General features: G+C 39.8%; 2 protein-coding genes across 3 annotated transcripts in view; both read left to right on the forward strand.

Annotated features, from left to right (window-relative positions):
- The window catches only part of LOC306892465 (receptor-type tyrosine-protein phosphatase mu), a gene marked incomplete at its 5' end in the record, with an annotated part of 122,902 nt that extends 113,677 nt beyond the window's left edge, over window positions 1–9,225 (forward strand). The window contains 10 exons of the mRNA XM_079453592.1: window positions 227–343; window positions 803–957; window positions 1,119–1,254; window positions 3,269–3,418; window positions 3,764–3,937; window positions 4,087–4,218; window positions 4,924–5,049; window positions 6,672–6,835; window positions 7,999–8,134; window positions 8,500–9,225. Of these exons, the coding sequence (XP_079309718.1) occupies window positions 227–343; window positions 803–957; window positions 1,119–1,254; window positions 3,269–3,418; window positions 3,764–3,937; window positions 4,087–4,218; window positions 4,924–5,049; window positions 6,672–6,835; window positions 7,999–8,134; window positions 8,500–8,553 (1,344 nt within the window). The 3' untranslated portion in view covers window positions 8,554–9,225. The remainder of the gene's footprint in view (window positions 1–226; window positions 344–802; window positions 958–1,118; window positions 1,255–3,268; window positions 3,419–3,763; window positions 3,938–4,086; window positions 4,219–4,923; window positions 5,050–6,671; window positions 6,836–7,998; window positions 8,135–8,499) is intronic.
- A 245-nt stretch (window positions 9,226–9,470) lies between these two features.
- Window positions 9,471–19,342, forward strand: nop9 (NOP9 nucleolar protein). 2 transcript variants are annotated; one of them, XM_079452509.1, is made up of 13 exons: window positions 9,717–9,789; window positions 10,802–11,022; window positions 11,248–11,484; window positions 11,726–11,938; window positions 12,044–12,151; window positions 12,225–12,366; window positions 13,271–13,463; window positions 13,542–13,682; window positions 16,346–16,465; window positions 16,554–16,763; window positions 16,841–16,946; window positions 17,608–17,789; window positions 17,894–19,342. In XM_079452509.1, the coding sequence occupies exons 2-12, from the start codon at window positions 10,839–10,841 to the stop codon at window positions 17,760–17,762; spliced, it is 1,809 nt and encodes a 602-aa protein (XP_079308635.1). In that variant the 5' UTR covers window positions 9,717–9,789; window positions 10,802–10,838; the 3' UTR covers window positions 17,763–17,789; window positions 17,894–19,342. The 2 variants fall into 2 exon arrangements, with proteins under 2 accessions (XP_079308634.1, XP_079308635.1); XM_079452508.1 differs by lacking the exon at window positions 17,894–19,342 and having other exon boundaries at window positions 9,471–9,789; window positions 17,608–17,868.
- Window positions 19,343–20,000: the final 658 nt, after the last annotated feature.

Raw genomic sequence — 20,000 nt, forward strand, 5'->3', positions numbered from 1 at the left:
GTGTCCTGTTTTAAAAGTGATCCACTGTTCAGCGTTTAAATCATTTTCTTTATGAGGTAAACCTTTAGCTTTTAGCTTTATGAAGTTGTGATTGACTCGAAGGCCCCGTTTACCCGTCGCTGAATTCTCAAGACAAACATTCTGAAACTAAAGAAGCATTCAGGAAGTGACATCATCTTCTTTAATGACGTTAACAGTTTAATGACGTGACTGTGATTGATTTCAGGTGAAATGCTGTAAATATTGGCCGGATGACACCGAGATCTACCGAGATATCAAGGTGACGCTGATCGAGACGCAGCTGCTGTCGGAATATGTCATCCGAACGTTTGCTGTGGAGAAGGTGAGAGACTCCTCCCTCTTTTAAAAGAGCCAATCGTGTTTAGTTGACCTCACAGTCTGAAATCAGATGAGACGGTGTCATGAAAGTCATTGATCGCTGTATTTGCTGAAGTGAGAATTACACATGTGTATGTTGTCAGTGTATATCGATCTTATTCAAGTTGACGTCAGATTTGGGTTTTGTGTGGTTGATGGGGTTAATGATCATCAGAAAATGATCAATATTCTGCTATTGTACTGAATCCACACAACCAGACGTGTTGCACAGAATAAAGTTACACATGGTTAAATCATCATGTGTAGTATTTTATCCTTCACGTCGTGATGGTGTAAATCTGTACACAAACCTGCAAGTCTAATGATATTAAAGCGTGTCCGGTGTGATGTGCATTAGTAACGCTCAGGCGATTGTGAAACAGCAGCGCAGGTGTCGGATCTGAATCTCTCTCTCTCTCTCCAGCGAGGAGCCCATGAGATTCGTGAAATCAGTCAGTTTCATTTCACCGGCTGGCCGGATCACGGCGTCCCATATCACGCTACGGGTCTGCTGGGATTCGTCCGCAGGGTCAAAGCCAAATCACCAACTAATTCTGGACCAATCGTGGTCCACTGCAGGTATGATGTCATTATCAGCTTCATTTCGCAGATTTTGTTTGCTACACCGTACAGAATGATTTTATAAAACCATAATAGTTATCGTAAATGAATCCAACAGTTGTCTTCACCGATGTGGATGAACAGACCCTTAATCTCTGTTCTGATTGGTCACTTTACAGCGCGGGGGCGGGGCGAACCGGCTGCTTCATTGTGATTGACATCATGTTGGACATGGCAGAGAGAGAGGGCGTCGTGGATATCTACAACTGTGTGAGAGAGCTGCGTTCACGCCGAGTTAACATGGTCCAGACCGAGGTACTGCTTCTTTCACCTTTAACATCCCTGTGAACTTTGTTTTTACATCCGTATTCTGACACATGAACGAGTGAAACGAAATTACGAATGAGAACAATAATGGGCGTGGCTTGTTGTTTTACTGCGATTTGATTGGATGTATAAAAAACAGGCCATGCATTTGGAAATACTGGCAGCAGACTGACGTTTGAAGGGGAGGAGTTAACAGATGCTCCGCCTAAGCCGTCTAACATAGGTCTTTTAGGATGGATAGTCACTAGGTCTGGGTTTTGTGAACAAATTGCCGATTTGATTCTTATTTGTGTAGTTTCGATTCGATTCAATATCGATTACTTGTGAGTAGGTTACGTAGATTAAATTGCTAGTTTTTCAGAAATGGAATCCATATTTAAATATATATGCTGGTAACCTTCCTACTCGGCTATATTGCCATACAAAATGGATTTACCTTTTATCTTTACTTTGGTTAACCAAACAAGTAACCAACATTTTAATTTTAACAGTTAAATTCATAACAAAATAAAACCGATTTAACTGAAGATTATGAGGGTACACGCATTTTAAAAAGACAATGACCTGCACTGATAAGCTATTTACCATGAACGCTGCTATATTTCATGAAAAGATAGGAATTGTCATTTTTTATTTCGGTGGGACTTTAACGTCAACATCACACAGAAACCGTACACGTAACTCAACGTAACACAAACACACAAATTTGTTCTCCGCATTGTTCTTTGGTTGAAGAAGTATTGGGACAGCATGGCCAAAACTTTACACAACACAGCACTCGTCTAGAGAAACTTAGCATGCGACGCTTCATGAAAGCGTTTGTACTCATGTGAATGGGACACAGAACTGAGGCACAGAAAGACTTTCTGAACACATATACCTGACCGGAAGACTCTGATTTGAGACACTGCAGCGATGTGAAGCTATTATCATATCATATAAACACTCTCAACCTGTTCAATCGTCCCTCAGCCGAGAGCACGGCTCAACGCAGCTGCTTGAAAGAGTCATAAACCCCAGAAAAGATGTTCCCGCTCGCCCGCTTCATTTTTACAGCTCCTGACGGGGTTTATGTAGCCGTACAGATGAAGAACTCTCAAGTGTTTGTGAACGTTCACCATCTGGAGCCGCTGCATCATTTCACTGAAACTCCATTCACATCACAGGCATCGGTGCGTTTAATGGACAAATGTTTCAGAGATGACGTTCAGAGACACTCAGCACCAGCGTTTGCCGTAAGATCATTGACCTTCAGATGCCGCGCACGTGCGTGTTTGTCACCCTGAAGGCTCTCGCTACCTTTTTACACGCGTGTTTGAACCGTCACTGTTAATTCAAGACGACACGGCTGTGGATGTTCCCTCATTAGTAAGCGATCCTCTCTTTTCATACGGTGCCGTTACGGCTGGTTTGCGATGGCATACGCCCGCTGAAAGGTCAAAGTTCACTGGAGAGTCAGCAGTAGGGACACGTCGACCCCGTCGTCAGGACGTAGCGAAAAGTGACAGGCTGTGATTGTTTGTAAATGTCACTTCAGCAGTGATTTCCATCAGACGTGATTGTGCTCGGAGCAAACGTCAGCGTCTGGGAAAATAACATTTCAATATCGACATGATACGCTGATGATTTACAGCTGATGAACTTTGATGTTCTTACTGTTAAAAAATCTCATCAAATGAGCACGATCGCATTCACATCTTCCGTTTCAACACTGACAGATGAAAAAATCATAAATTAAATCTTAAAAAAGTTTCTTGCAAATCTACATAAAACCCTTTTCACTTTTGTCTAGAGTCACGTGTGATCTGAGGTGGAATAGAGATGCGAAGAACATGTTCCACCTGTTATTTTATGCTAAATAAATGATCAATTATTAAATGTCCAGCACAGGTCACATGTACACGCATAATTCTCGCCGACCAATCATAAGCGAGTATTCCAGACTGGAGTTGTGTAGTTAATGTCGATTTAATGGTGTAATGGTGCACGTGTGTGTCTTCAGGAGCAGTATGTTTTCATCCACGATGCCATTTTGGAGGCGTGTCTCTGCGGTGACACTACCATTCCAGCCAATCAGCTTCGCTCTGTTTATTACGACATGAATCGACTGGACCCTCAAACCAACTCCAGTCCGATCAAAGAAGAGTTCAGGGTAAGAGAGAGATTGTGTTCACTTTTCTTTCATAAATGGGCACTAAACTGAATGCTATCGAATGTTACGCCGGGTTCACACCAAACGCGAATTAAGCGTTTTGCGCGAGTAAATTACATACAAAGTCAATGCAAGGTCAGTCTCATCTTCCGCAATGATTTAAAATATTTGTCACTTCACATCCCTTGTGCGAAAAAGTAACGAACTTGAGTGCGGAACGCGATTGTTCATGTTTAGTGTGAACCTACATTAGGAACTAGATCTTCTAGCAAACACAGTGTGTGTGTGTGTGTGTGTGTGTGTGTGTGTGTGTGTGTGTGTGTGTGTGTGTGTGTGTGTCGACAGACTCTTAACATGGTGACGCCCACCCTACGTGTGGAGGATTGCAGCATTGCTCTGCTGCCGAGGAATCATGAGAAGAACCGCTGTATGGACGTCCTGCCGCCCGACCGCTGTCTGCCCTTCCTCATCACCATCGACGGAGAGAGCAGCAACTACATCAACGCCGCTCTCATGGACGTACGACAACACAAACTTACACAACTGAGGCTTTATGTTTGTTTCATTGTGTTATGAGCTGATCATCAGTGAAGTTATAGATAGCGAATATAGATAAAAGTGATCAGAGATGTTCCTGTTGAAACCGAATGATTTCTCTTTCTCAACAGAGCTACAAACAGCCGTCTGCCTTCATTGTTACCCAGCATCCTTTGCCAAACACAGTGAAGGATTTCTGGAGACTGGTTCTGGATTATCACTGCACATCTATAGTCATGTTGAATGATGTGGATCCAGCGCAGGTCAGTTCATCACAGAAAGACACAAACTCAGAGACTCACACACACTCACCACAGTGTCTTGTTTTTATCTACGGATGCAGATGTATGTCAATCTTTTTTATAAAAGTAGAAAAATATATAAATGACATTGAAATCTTTGATAGGTTTATGTTGTCATGGACACTTCACCCAGAAATGAACATTCTGTCATCATTTCCTCTCCGTCGAGTTCCAAATGTGTATAAATGTGTTTGTTCTGATGAACACAGAGAAGATATTTAGAAGAATGTTTATAACCAGACAGATCTCAACACCCATTGACTCCCATAGTAGGAAAACAATGAAAGTCAAAAGTGCCCCAGAACTGGGTACTACTGGCTACCTTCTGGGTGAAGTGTCTGTTTGAGTCCTTTGCTTTATATTGTGAGTGGAAGCGCTGGGTTTATGCTCCTCAGAGTCTAACACACACACACACACACACTTCAGATGCTTGACATGTCCCACACACACACACACACACACACACCCACACAACACACACTCCTGCACAACGTCTTTCATCAGGTATTCTTTCACAAACACAATGAGGGCCCCTCCGCACCAGCACTGATGGGACATTTCAATGAATAATGACTGACACACACAGCTGTCACTCAATATTTCAGTACATTTACACTGAATGGATCTGTAAGTGTTTCTGCTTCATTTGTTCCTCTTTGTGTGCAGTTGTGTCCACAGTACTGGCCAGAGAATGGTGTTCATCGCCACGGTCCGCTGCAGGTGGAGTTTGTTTCTGCTGATCTAGAAGAGGACATTATCAGCAGGATATTCCGGATATATAACGCCGCCCGGGTGTGTAACGCACACAAAACCTCGACGCTTCAGCACATCATTGAATGCATTTATGTTCTGTAATGGACACAAGACTGATGTTTGACTAAATGAACACAAACACAAACACTTGACTGTTCTTCACACTGAACCACAGAAATCTAACTTCTCCACACACACACATTCACATGTTGTTTATCTAGATATACAGCACACACACACACACACCTGTGACATCATTTGATTCTGTGATCACCTCAACACAAGACAGCCGAACATCATCACATTACAGGACAGTCGTGGCCAAAAGTATTAGTAGGCAGTGAATGAGATGTTGCGTTTTGTAGATTCTGTTTGGTTCCAGAATGAGATAACTCGTCATGTTTTTTATAATATTATTATGTTTTTATTGTGTAAGTAAGCTGTATTTTTTATTGTTATGTTTTAAAAAAAAACACTGCAGTTTCAATTGGAACGCACAATAAAAAAACATATTTTCTGAGTTATCTCAATTTGGAACCAAACTCTTCATTTGTAGATTATTATCGCACATGTTTCTACGGTATTCTGGATATCTTAAGTCTTAAAGGCATTTATTAGCAAAAACAAAAGATATATGGAAAGTGTCAATATTTACAGTGTTGGGCCTTGTTTTTCAGTGTTGTAATGTAATGAAGTAAAATACTTAAGTAAAGTACTTGTGTAGTTTTTGGGAGTATCTGTACTTTACTTGAGTCTTAATATTTCTGCAGACTTTTACTCTGATACATTTCCCCTAAGCATGTTCATTACTACAAAATAAAAGCATAGAAACAGAACTGAAAAAGACAAGGCGATGCGGTCACCATGACAATGCTGAACCGATCATTGCTTAAAGCTCAATGTGCAAGTGCAAAAATGTGCTCTTTGTGGTTCATTTCAACACAAGGTTTAATGTCTTGCTTCTTTTAAAGATAAACAGATCAATTTTCGGTTTCAATGAATCGTCAAATGATGGGTGATGCAAGAAAAGAAAGAAGTAAGGGACAGATTTGCTGATTTTGTTCCGAGTTGTTCTCTTAGAGGATAATATTGGGGTGGGAGGGAACTATCCTTTCATAAAGTTATAATTTGTAAAGTTATAAAGATGTGCTTTCTGAACTTGTATTTTGATCGTTTAGCAATTTGGCAACATGTTGTTTCAGATAAAACTGTTGAGCTTGAGATTTTCTTTTTATTAAAGTGAAATAAAAAGGATGTCATCATTTTCTCTCCCTCGTGTCATTTCATACCCGTATAAACTAGACGGAGACACAGAGAAAAATATTTGGAGCAATTTTCAATTCTGTGACATCATTGACTGCCATACAATATAGTCAAAGGTGCCACAGAACGGTTTGTGTTCCTAAATTCTTCCTAATATCTCACTTTGTGTTCACCAGAACATTAACATACGTTTGAAACAACCCGAGGGTTGAGAGTAAATGATGACAGAATTTTCATTTGCGAATGAATTGCAAACAGAACATTTATGTCACGGCAATACTTTTGAGCTCCACTGTACAGCAGACACGCACATGAAGAGAGTCGTTGTGTGTTTGAGGTGTTCATCATGATTCTGTAAGTGTACTTTCTAACGGTGTGTGTGTGTGTGTGCGTTCCAGCCGCAGGACGGGTACCGTATGGTTCAGCAGTTTCAGTTTTTGGGCTGGCCGATGTACCGGGACACACCTGTGTCCAAACGCTCTTTCCTCAAACTCATCCATCAGGTGGATAAATGGCAGGAGGAATATGATGGAGGCGAGGGCCGCACCGTAGTACACTGCCTGTGAGTACACGACTGAACCACAACCATCACACCACTGCTTTCACTCGATAAACTGAGTGTCCATTATATCCTCTTCACCTTTAACCTTTTTATTTATTATTCTCAGGTTAGGTAAAGTAAGTCCAATCTGACCTAAATCATAACCATTTAAATAATACTTACAATTCGGACAAAAGACGGTAACTTCTCACTTAAAGTTTTCATCACACGAGTGATAGACACAATTCTTCGCAAGTATTAGAAATACAATTATTGAATCGAATATCTTGCAAATGAAAGCAAAATAACATGTTGTATATAAGTTTAGAACAAAGGTGAGAGACACTGGTCAAACGGTATCCGGTCAGCATCTTACTCTCCAGTCTTTTATAGCCGAGCAGTCTGAGGTTGTGTTAGTTTCTCCTCTGATGTCATCAGTTATCTGCATCTCCTGTTTGCTCTTTGCGTGGCTCGTCTCCGCCGTGATCGTCTGGTTTCTGTCTGAAGTATATACTTCATATTAAACATTTCTAATTGAATACATCATTGTTTTACTACTTTTGTTTACTTAATAAAACTTAAATATAAATCCAACTCTAGTTGTAACAATTATATGTTAACAGAACACAAATCATCGGATCATTGAACGGATTAAGTTAAAGAACTGAACATGAACAAATCACGTGGTGAGAAAATTGTACAGAAATGACGTTGATTTCACTTATTTCAATTCATCAAAATAGACAAGCAGCAAAAAAACTTTTTTTCAGTGCAGAGTAATTGCATATTTTTCTGTATTTATTAACAGATTGTGAAAAAGTACATCAGATGACATCAAACATGTGATTTAGGGTTCAGGTTTAAATGAGAAATGTCACACAATCCCCCATAAGTCTGTGCGGTCACAGCAGAAGAGCACATCAATTATCATTAGTCGTCTGAGAGCCTTGAGATGTGACATCATCGCCATCTACTGACTGAACACGATAACTACACCATCAGCACACAAACACCAGACAGAAATAAACAGATCAGACATGATCAATAATCCTCTTAAAGGGGTAGTTCACTTTAAAAGACGCCGTTCCATAGTAGGAATGAACAAAAAAACTGTGGAAAGTCAATGGGGGCTTATTTTAAAGTGACAGTGTGTGTTATATTATATAATGTGTGTGTGTGTTCAGGAATGGAGGGGGTCGCAGCGGGACGTTTTGTGCCATCAGTATCGTCAGTGAGATGTTGCGACATCAGCGGTCCGTCGACGTGTTTCATGCGGTTAAAACCCTGAGGAACAACAAACCCAACATGGCGGACCTGCTGGTACACAACCCCTCAACTCACAATGTTTGACACAACAGAGAAAACGTGCGATCAGATTAAAGACCTCGATCATCACTGGTTATCACGTTTATACGATAAAGACAGTCTAACATGGCTACTATAATTAAGACCTCAACATTACAACAGAAGTTTTATTATTATTTTTGGAGTTATTCTGGCTTAAATCAAAACAAATAAACTAAAGTTTGATTGATATTCATTGGAATGCACAATAAAAAACATGAATTTTAAACATTTCAAAAGTGAGGTCATTTTGGAACCAAACACTTGTCTTACATATGAAGTGTGACACGTGATGACATTGTGTGTCTGATGTATGTTGTTTTGTGTTTGATTTCTCATAGGATCAGTACAAGTTCTGCTATGAAGTGGCTTTGGAGTATCTGAACGCAGGCTAACACAACCAGACCGCGTGTGCGTGTATATCTTTACATATATATATACATTTATCCAGCTGTGATGCATCAAGACTGTGAAAACTCCGCCCTCTTTTAACCTGCCGATGATGTCACAGACTTCCTGTCACACCTGCGTCAGAGTCTGAAGTTTAGTTTTGCTGAAGGTTGTTTAGATGTTGTTTTAGAAGGTGTTTGTTATGATGTGGATGTTGTTTGGGATGAATTCAGACGATCAGACGTGTGTTCGTGACTCATTCACGTTCACTCAAAATAAAACTGCAAATAGAGACTTTTGTAAAGATCTTTATTGACATGGACTGATTTACTGCACAGCTGTTTGGTGAACGTGCCCTCATGTGTTTCTTTGTGTAAATGGACTTCATACACCATAATAGACCAAGAAGTGATGTAACCATCATGACGTCATCACATGCTGTGATCCAAAGCTTTCTGTCTTTACTTGCCTTTCTTTACATTTTCATTTCATATTTTGCACTCACATTTTGAATATTGTTTGTTTATACTGTAAATATGAAGTCTTGTGTGATATTTATTCAGGACAATCATACTGTAATGAGTTGAAAGTACCACAGACGTTATAAAGGGTTCACATTGTTTGAAAAAATATATATACTGTATGGATCAATAAATGCCTTGTTGTGTAGAACCCACAGAAAACGTGTGTGTGTGTCATTTCAGTTATGCTGTGCTTGCTTTCTCTGTTTTTATAAATGATATTACACTGGCGTTCACTCTTTTCTGTGCTCTTATTTATATTGTGCTTTTATTTTGAAATTATTTTCCTACCTGTCTATCTGCGGACCTCCGTGGTCACGTGTGCTATGTAAAAGGTCTGCCTTTGGCAAAAAGAATCCTCTGATGGCTTTTAAAACATAAATGAAAAACTTTAAAGTGTTGTTGATATTTTTAGGGTTTTTCCGATCATTTAGCAGTAGCTCAATTGATCTGTTCGACAGTTTTCTGCACTTTCTGCTGAAGAGCCCATTTTAAACGTTGTATTATTTAAAAGGAATTCGATTAAAAATCTAACTAAAATTCGTATTTGAATTATAAATAACGTGTTTGTGTGTTTTACAAAATTGAATGTCTGTTATCCATCGCTAGACTTTTGCTTTGTTTTTAGTGGCGCGCTATTCACCGGCGCTGTTGTTTGACGTCATCACGCTGCGTCGCCTGCTCCTCCAGACACGTGAACACACAGTTGAATGTTAACTGGTGAGTTTTCAATTATTTTATGTGATAAATGATCACGATTCACGTTCAGCAGCGTCTCGTTATTATACAGATAGGTTTCTCCGGTATTAACACTCTTATAAGACGCGTGTTTGATAACTATTGAAGAATATCCACTGCTCATAATACACTACTCGCACGTTTCATTGTGACATCGGTCTTGATTTCAAAGGTTTAATACTGTAATTACATGAGTATAGCAGTGTTTGCAGATCAAACTGTTTTAATCAAGTTTACCAAACCTCTGCGGATAAATAGTGACTGTGAACCCATTGAAAATAATCACAACATATGACAAATCATACTGTAGTTAACATTTCTTTCCGTTCTCTAATTGTTTGACAATATAATTGCTTACTTAAATACTTTTGGTTACACTTTATATTAAGGAACACAAATTCATCATTAACTACTTGCTTATTGACATGCATGTTTGTTGTATATTAGTATGTTTAAAGCAAATACTTTATTCTGCATCCCTGTATCCTTCCCAATACCTGAACCTAAAAGCTCCTTATATATTGAAGCAAAAGTCATAGTTAATAGTTCGTAAATAGTGAATATTGGTCCTTTATTCTAAAGTGTGAGCAAACTTTTATTTGTTTATACCGCTGACACCAACGTATGTGTGAGAATCACTAGATCAGTTGTGGGAATTCTGTGTTGTGAAAACCCTGAGACAATAGTATAGATTGAGAAATAATGTACATTTATGCATTTGGCAGACGCTTTTATCCAAAGTGACTTGCATCGCATTATCCTAGACATTTATACACAGGTATCTGCAATCCCCTGAGATCCAACACACAACCTTGTGCTGTTAACACAACGCTCTTACCACTGAGATACAGGAAAGCTAGAAATGAAAACATACACATATTATATAGAATATAGAAAAATGAGTAAAAAACACGACAATACACACACACACACACACACACAGGTTGCTTTTAAGAATCTCGGACCCGTCATCATCATGACTCTTTTACTGCAGTGTTGTGTTTTGGGTGTGATCGGGTGACCTTGAGACGATGGGGGCCAAAGGTCAAAGGTATTTTAAGGCATCACCGAGGACGGGGAAGAAACGCGGCGCACCGGGAGGAGGAGGTGATGCTGCGGCGGGGAAGAGACCGAGACTGGACGCCATGGCTGTGGGATATTACCGCCGCATCTGTGACAGACTGAAGGAGGGATTCGCAGAAGACGAGGAGAGAGGTGACATCAGTGATCCTCTGCTCAAACGCAGACAAACCAAACCATTTAAACCAGTGACGTTCATCTGCTGCTAACAATAAACACGGAATAAAACGGAACAACACTGACAGTTCTGATCATCTAATATTTGGAATTTTCAGGCGTGACACTTTAAAAAACACGTGTAAAAAACCCATCGTATGTTTTGAGTGTGTGTTCATGTTTCTGTGTGTTGTGAATGCTCAGATCTGTTTGTGGAGAACGTTCTGTCGGAGGTGAAGGGCAAAGCTAACCTCGTTGCCATGGATATGACGGGCAGTCTGGCTCTGGAGAAGCTGCTGTCGTTGGCCACAGCCGTCCAGGTGGGGGAAGTGCTTACAGAACTGGGCGGAGACACGGGGTCAGAGTTCAGAAGTGTAGCGTGTGATTCGCGCGGAGGTCATGTGATGGAGAGCGCTTTGAGACAGACACACAGGTGGACAGGTGAGATTCACAGCACATGCCCTTAATGGACGGCTCGAGAGGTTTTCGTCCACTAACATGAATATGTTTTCTAAATGATCATTTTGAGGTGAAACTAGTTTAATCGCACGCTGAAGTGTAATATGGCATATTAATGCAAGATTGATTATCAATGATATGTGTTCAAATATTCATGCAATCATCTATCAAATAAAGACACACAAGTACACTTTTGTTTATAATGACTGTTTACCGTGTTAAGAGGAAAACAGAAGTGCAGAAGAGAAATCAGACGTCACAAAGACAGAAGAAGAGGATTGTGGGGTATTGGAGGGTCAGGTGCAGCGTCTGTGTGGAGTGGTCCGAGAAAATATCACAGAATTCCTCAAAGATCCACACGGATCTCACGTGCTCCGAACGCTCATGCATGTGCTGGCAGGCTGTTTGACCTCTGAACCGTCTGATGCTCAACACGGTAATGATTATTCAGATAAACACAATCATTTATTGGTGTTAGGTGTAGTAACATCTTACTGAAACATGCTTGACTTGTTCAAATGATTCTCACTAAATCTGACAGGGAAAAAGGACAGAAAATCCACAAGCGAGATGACAGATTTCGAGATTCCAGCATCATTCTGGTGGGAGCTGAAGTATCTGTCTGATTGTCTGATGGAAAACATCAACGGTAACTTCCGTCTTCACATTTAGAGATCCAGCGCCATTAGAGTTCAGATCATCATCATCATGTTTATTTACAGTCTGTGCGACGAATCCCAGCGCCAGCGCCACTCTTCAAACTCTACTCACCGTCTGTCACAGGAAGAGACCCATACTGTGTAAAAAACTCAACAAGAGCATTATGGGATACCTGACATCACTCACTTCTGCTCCTGGAGTCAGGTGATATTCAAATCATTTCTCTTTTCCACACGATAAAAACAATGAGCACCTTAAAGTCCCGAAGTGGGATATTTAGCGGATACTAGTGGTAAGTTTGAGAATTGCAACCAATCTCTCAGTCCTCCGCTCACCCCTCCACAGTACAATCATGTTGTTAACAAATATGAACGAGGCTAAAAAGGCCTTATTACTATGAAGCTTGCGCTGTATAAAGCACAGTTTGCGCAGACCCGCCTGTCTTTATAACTGTATTGATGTGATGTATGAAGATGACTCCTGTCTGTGCAGCCAGTGATGTATAAAGACGCTGCGCCTCACTTTATAACGCCGCAGGGCTAAGTCATCGCTATGTTTCACTGTCGCCCAAACCTTAGAAAATATGTTATTGTAAGTAAACATTTAACCTTAATGCTATTGACAAAGTTATTGTGTTGCATTTCTATAATTGTGTCAGTGTTTTATTTGCTGATTTCAGCTAGATTTCTTGCGTGCTACAACATGTATACGAAACGCGCTTTGAGTTTTGAGGCTACTATTCTAAACATGACGGCGTATTCTGGGTATTTAGGCCTGCTCTAACTGTAGATAAAAATATGTAATACAAACATAACGGTTCATTACGAAAGGTCTTTCTACACCTCTGAAGACATGTATATTAAATTGCATTTCTGTCAGTAGATGCTTCTAACAATCCCACAATGCTCCGTTAGTGTTATTGATGCAGATTTTAACAAGAAAATTCAACGTAAACTGTGTTTGTTTCTAAACGAATCATGTGCTCAGCAGTCTTAATCGTCAAAATAATGAAAAAGTAAAATTAGAAACGAAACTTCGACAGATCTCAACGAAAAATGTAAAAGTACTGTAATAATGGAATAAGATGTTGTTGTGTGTCTTCGGTCAGTCCTCTCCTGGTGTTTCTGAAGGATCCCTCGTGCAGTCATCTCATTCAGACGGTCTTTCAGTTCTCCCATAAAGCTCTGCTGCGTGACATCTATAAGAATCATCTGAAAGATCAGCTGATGTCTCTGGCTCTTCATCGCATCGCGAACTTCACCGTCCAAACACTGATCACAGTCTCCAGCGGTCACAGACTGGTACCTCATCACGATCTTCTTCACTTCTGAAGTCTAAAGCAGAGAGGTGGTTCTTGATATGCGTTTCATCTCTTGTAGTTTCTGAAGATCTTTGACGAGTTGATGGAGGGCTTTGAGGCGGTGCTCGCCGCCGGTCACATGGGTGTTGTCATCGAGCTTGCAGATAGCTGCGTGCAGTGGGAGGAGAGACAGGACACACTGATGCAGCGCCTCCTACAGGTGTGGAAGACTCATGACATACATCATCTATAACACACACATGACGTTTAGCATCCAGGGCCCGGTTTTTCAAAAGGTTTAATCCGGATAAAATTGATCCGGATTTAGTAATCCTTTTTTTGCGATCCTTGATCACGTAATCCATCTTACTTTTGGAGCCGGTTTTTTAAAGCAACATCGAATTGGATCAATCTGATCCGGACAGGAACTTTTCAGGATCACCAAATCTGGATAACCAGTGCTCAAAGAGGATAGGATATCACAATGTAGAACTATAGATATGTAAAGAGCAACAAGTGGAATAGCCAATGTGGGGTCAATATAAGTTTATTTTTATTTAAAATGAAAACACACACATTTAAAAAAAAAACTAAAAACAAGAAAAACCCCACCCCATCCTCTTCCTGCAGTCCGCTTATCTGAGACCTACAACACAAACACTGTACATTGAGGATATTTATAACAAGCATCAAGTATAGATATATAAAAAAAAAGACTTAATGTCAAATACTCCACAATAATTTCAGACTTTCTCATCTGATGTGGAGAGACCAGCTTGTCTGAGCGTAGCCTTTAGGAGGCGTATCTCAAGTCTGGCCTTGGTTTGCTGCAGTCTGGTCAGAGTCAGTTGTTCCTCTGCCAGAACGAGCAAACAGGACGTGCAACAAGGGACACAATAGTTAGACACTATTTCTGATTTGGTTTTGTATTGGATTTCAAAAATCAGTGATTGCCATTCTTTGCATTTTTTTGGTTATTCTGTAATCCTTACATGCATCACTAATAAATATTCTAAAAACAAAAATATTTTCGATTGTGATGAATATATATATATATATATATATATATCAATTAGTGACAGAATAAAATGTATTGTTTTTGGTTTGGATAATTATTTTATGAGGCCAAACTCTTTCTACTTTGCTTTAGGCCTATACTGAAAGGTTGAATAGGTTTAATCACTGTAGCCTGACGGATGAACAAATACAATTAAAACCTTATGAATTAATAGGATATCTTGTAAGATACTGCATGATCCAAATATAGTAGGCCTATTATTTGATACATTTTTTAAGTTTTCATTACATTTTAGGCATGAAATCCACACTGAATCCACCCTTCTGATGGGATCAGTTTAATCCAGATATTTTGGATCAAAGTGATCCAAATCCTACAAAAAAGTTCAGAAAAACCCAAACTAAAGGTTTGATCCGGATCAAAACCAAGATTGGATTACGTGATCTAATCCGATTATGTGATCCGTTTTTTCTTTTGAAAAACACATTTTCAAGATTTGATCCAATCCGTTATCCAAAATCCTAGTGGATTACTTTTGAAAAACTGGGCCCTGGTTCCTTTCTCTCAGAGTTAAGGTTTTTTTAAGGTGTTGATAGTTGAAATGTCAGAAGCCCTAAAATATTGTCAGTAATGCACAGATATTTAAGAGACAAAAATAATTGTAGTTCTTTTTGGTTTGATTGTAGTCCTATTTATTATTGAACTATTTATTGTTTTACAAAGCAATTTTTTTATGCACTTTATATGCATTTTATTTAAGTTGAATTTAAGGCCCATATTTTATTTGACTTTGATTAACTGATATATGAATAGTTTGTGTTTTAATTAACTATAATAACTCCGGTAACACCGCAACTGTGATTGTTTTTTTATTTAAAGTTTACCTGAGAAAACAAATTGTCACACGGCACTACAGATTCTAAACATGTATAAAATATCAACAATATGCTCACAATTCCCAAACTGTAAATGGAGATTCATTGCAACAGTGGTGTAGTTTGTACTTAATGAAGATTATCTTGATGAACACAGATCTGCTTCATTACAATAATCAGTCTATTGGAAAAAAAGCCTATTGATTATTGAGAAGGGAATCAGTGTGATGTGTTGTGTTTGCCTACAAAAACTGCATCACCCGGGTCACATGATCCACGGTTTTCCTCTGTTATTTGATCACACGGCTGTGTTTAAATGTCTTTTATAGAGAGAACACACATGAGCAGGTGCACAGATAAACAGCTTTCTATCGTTTGTGGAACTGTACCAAAGAGCGATAAAGCAAATATTTTCCTCCCTTCGCATTCTCGCCGCAAGGACAAACTGCAGATTCCTGTCGAGGGCGTTCTTCTGATGTTAAAACACGTAGCTTCAACTTTTAATATGATAGTCATAAAAGAACAAGCACAGATATAATGGGACATCTGTCCACATCTGTCTTGACCGGCTCGTGTGATAAGGGGTTTGTTAACATTGATAACACAACGTTTGTTTAAAGATTGTCTACATTTTGTAGACAAAGACATTATTGTACCAACTTTAAGTTTCTGTCATTACAAAACTAACATTTGATTCAAATATTGTTTTTAAAACCGATGCTTTAGTATGAACAATGAAGAGTTCAGAATAGATGCGAGACCTCAAGAAGCTTCTTGATAAACCGACTGATTTTTATCTATTCAGGATTATCTTTAAAAATAAGACTGAATGACCCTAAACCCGTATCCGGTTGTCTATATAAAACGCTTTGATTTGATATGTTCGTCACACTTGAGATGACCTGCAGATGATCAGATAAAAGCTTGAACATTATGCAACTGTGTGTTTGGATATGTGCGTTATATCATCTGGACTTTATTTCCCATCAGGCATTTCACTGCAGTGACCCAGCATCACTTCACACATCATGTCTGCCTCTGTTTCTGTCTTTACTGGCGTATGAAGTGCATTACCAGAGCGAGACAGAAGGTGACGCCACCGTCACACAGGTACAGACCGACAGACGTTATGCTATATTCAGCGACGTCTTTGCTATGGAAACTGTGACGTGTGTCTGTGTTTTCTGTCTGCGTGCAGCGTCCTCTGTCCGTGTGTTATCATGGTTCACGGTTGGTTCAGGCTTTGGCTAAGTTTAAAGATCGATCGATACTGATGAACAGTCTTCACGCTCTGAGTTCGGCTGATCTGAGGACTCTGGGGACGGACAGCGCCGGCAGTCACGCTCTTCAGGCTCTGGTGACATCAGCCAGCGATAAAGGCCGAGGGAAGTTCCTCAGGAAGCTGGAGGTAAAACACGTCCCGATACTGCAGAGATCTAAACGCTGACATGTGGGTGAAATTCACTGGAAATGTTTTGCGGTCAGGAGCTGTACGTTCAGTTGGCCTGTTCGAGATGTGGCAGTCGTCTGCTGGAGGCGGTGTGGAACAGCGCCACCGTCGGTCAGAGACAAAGCATTGCTGAAACACTCGGTACGTTTGACTCGTGTTTATCAGGCCACATTATCTGAGGTGATGTACAACACGGTTTTCCTTCAGCTCAGAAGAGAACCGTTGCAAACGTTCTGTAGCTCGAGGGATTATGGGTAATATGATGTGCACATTCTTAGATCTATGGCTATGAGTTGATTTCCCTTTTTAATGATGTTATATTGTGTTAGCTAGCTGTATTTATTGCTTAAATAACACAGTTTGATTGATATTTATTGGAATGAACAACAAAAACATTTTAAAAAACTTTTTGTAATAAAACTCTTCATATTATTAAACTTAGTAAATATATATGAACATTCTTGAAATTGAAATGCGTTAAATTCACGTCAAGATCAAGTGCATTATTGTTTAAGTCTCTTTTTGTCAAGCGCTAGATGTTTTTAGAGAGTTTTACCGTTACGTTTAAAGAAAATCTATGCACAAAAATCAAACGTTTTTAAAAAGGTTTGCGCAGCAACATTGTCAGAATAATAAATGAACGACTAAAACACACACCGTTTTGAAAGCGCTGTGGTGAGTTACACTGTGTGTCATATGGTTGTTCATTCAGTGGTATTATATGTTAAGCGTTTGTGTTATTTTGTGAAGGTGAATCGTAACACTCACTGAAGTTTTGACGGTTGTGTTTTTATGTCACCAGCGCCCTGTGAAGATCAGCTCCGATCCGATCAGTTCGCGCGACACGTTTGGGCTAAATTTGGTCTGACGCACTTTACGAAGCGGCGGTCCGCCTGGCTGGAGGCTCAGACGGGAGAGTCAAAGAAACAGAAGATGTTTCGTGATATTCTGGAGTAACAGCAGTTTCTTCATCACTCGTTTCAGGTTTAATTCTGTGAATAGTCACACATGTAAGCTTTCATAAATAAAAACATCAGAAACGTTGAAGTAAATGTGATTTTGTGTGTGCAAATGTGCGGGTCGTGCAGTATGTTTGTCGCGTCGGGTGAAGGTCATCGTGGATGGAGCAGATACGAGTCCAGCTGTGGTTCTCTCTCTATCTGCGTGGGAGCGGCAGCGAGGAGGACCATCAGACCGTCGGAATCTGTTCGCCGGGGCGATGTGACATTCAGCTGTAGAATTCTCCTGACGTAGTCAAAACCAAAGCGCTGATAGAGACCCACACAAGGACCTGAGAACTTCACACAGTAGTGCTCATGAGTGGGATCTGAGAACTTTTACAGCATCTTCCTTTCTTACATTTCACTAAAAAGAAGCATAATAGTAAATGATAAACACGCTCAAAAACACCCATGACGAAGCCCCTTATGCAGCAGCTTGCGTACTTTTAAAGTGAAAATAGAAAGGAAGCAGTGTGACCGCACAGCAAGCTCCCTGAAAAGTGTTTTGTGAAGTTAGTTCAGTGTCGGTGATGTGATTTCTCAAGAGAATTAAAGGGTTGCGGGTTTCCTGAGGGTCCGGTCCGATCCTCCCTCATTAGCGAGCACTCATTAGTGAGCTGTTGATGGATAAGAAGTCTTAATTGTGCCGGACTGCGGAGCGTCCATCTGCCTCAGACCTGCAGCTGTGAACTGGTATCTGCTCGTGGAGATCTCACAGCTGCTCTCCATCTGCACCCAAATATCTCATGAACACCTTTCAACACCAATATTTCCCCGTTATTGTTCATTGTGTGTTTGTTTACTATTTTAGACTCTCCGTGTCGAAGATCCTTCAGTTTCACCCGTAAGCAAGATAGCGTATCTTTGTGCGTCTTTTCATATTTTAGAAACGTAATGCTGGAAAGTGTGTTGAACATCATTTTTCACGTTGTTATTGTTCAGCTTGTTTTTATCACTCGGTTCATCTGTAGCTGCATGACATAATCCATACAAACCTATTTAAAAATAACAACAATGATAGCAATAATTGTCTTTGTTTAAAGGAATCTGTTTAGTCGATTCCCACATGACCAAATGCCATAGTATAGTTTAGTGTGTACTCTAGTAAACTACTAACTTTTTTAGCTGTTAAAATTCAGTAACGGCTAAAGCCTTTATGTATGATGCATTATAAAGGGTTATTATAGGGTATAATGCATTATAATTGTCCATAATGTGTGGTGTAATACATAAAATGGTGCGTTAACCAAATTAAAAATCTAACAATGATTCGATAAGGTTAACCATAGTTATTATGATTCATGAGACATTATAAAGAATTGAAAGGTTCATTACACGGCACAAAGTACTTTTATAATGGATTATACGCATACAGTATGCTTTAAATCAAGTGAAGACTACAATTCTTAGAGAAGTACTGGAAGAGTTTGGTTCCACGATGAGATGATGAGAGACATCAGCGTTGTGAATAAATTGTGAATGGTGTTTTTGTTTTGTTAAAATGTACAATAATAAATCATGTCAGTCCTGCTGATGTTTTGACTATAGTGCTCTCTTCAGCCTTCTGCTGTTGCTATGGTTACCCCATCACATCTCTGAAGTGATAGTAAAATGATATAGATATTCAATATCAACACAGCTGACAGAAGCACACCCATAAACCAAAATAAAGGAATGACTCGAACAAAGGGACAGTGAGCGCGTAAACCCTCATCTGCGTGGGGTTTTATTAAGACTTCTCCCATGACTTCTTTTTGTTTTGGCTTTTGGGGGGTCAGAAGACCCTGCTTTAATTCACACCCTGCCTCCGTCTTCAATCTCAAGTTTCAGTGAAGGAGCCAGATCTTTAGTGCATCGCTCAACCCTCTGCCGGGGGTATAATCTGCCGTGCCGAGGGTCTTATCTGTGTGTAAGGTGTTTTGTATCCTTATTATGAGAACATGTAGAACAGACAGCTGTCTAAAAGATTGGCACAAATCTGATGTGCAAACGCCCACAATCCCTCTGAAGGTCGAGAGGTCCACCTACACACCAAACAATAATAAATACATGTGCGTGTGGATTATTTATTTCATATAAACACTTTCAAAAGTCTGTGACGGTCCTCACTGCTGTATGTACAAAAACATCATATTGTAGGCCTTCAGTTTGAAAAAACAACGTAATATTGAGATACATTATTTAAAGAAAATAA

Source organism: Barbatula barbatula (genome assembly GCF_947034865.1).
Source record: "Barbatula barbatula genome assembly, chromosome: 3".
In the NCBI taxonomy this organism is placed as follows: Eukaryota; Metazoa; Chordata; class Actinopteri; order Cypriniformes; family Nemacheilidae; genus Barbatula; species Barbatula barbatula.

Excerpts from the sequence above, each read along its gene's own strand:
- nop9 (XM_079452508.1), top strand. The coding sequence starts at position 10,839 with ATGGGGGCCAAAGGTCAAAGGTATTTTAAGGCATCACCGAGGACGGGG. Across the intron at positions 11,939-12,043 it reads ACCGTCTGATGCTCAACACG|GGAAAAAGGACAGAAAATCC; the intron begins GTAATGATTATT and ends TAAATCTGACAG. Across the intron at positions 12,367-13,270 it reads ACTTCTGCTCCTGGAGTCAG|TCCTCTCCTGGTGTTTCTGA; the intron begins GTGATATTCAAA and ends GTCTTCGGTCAG.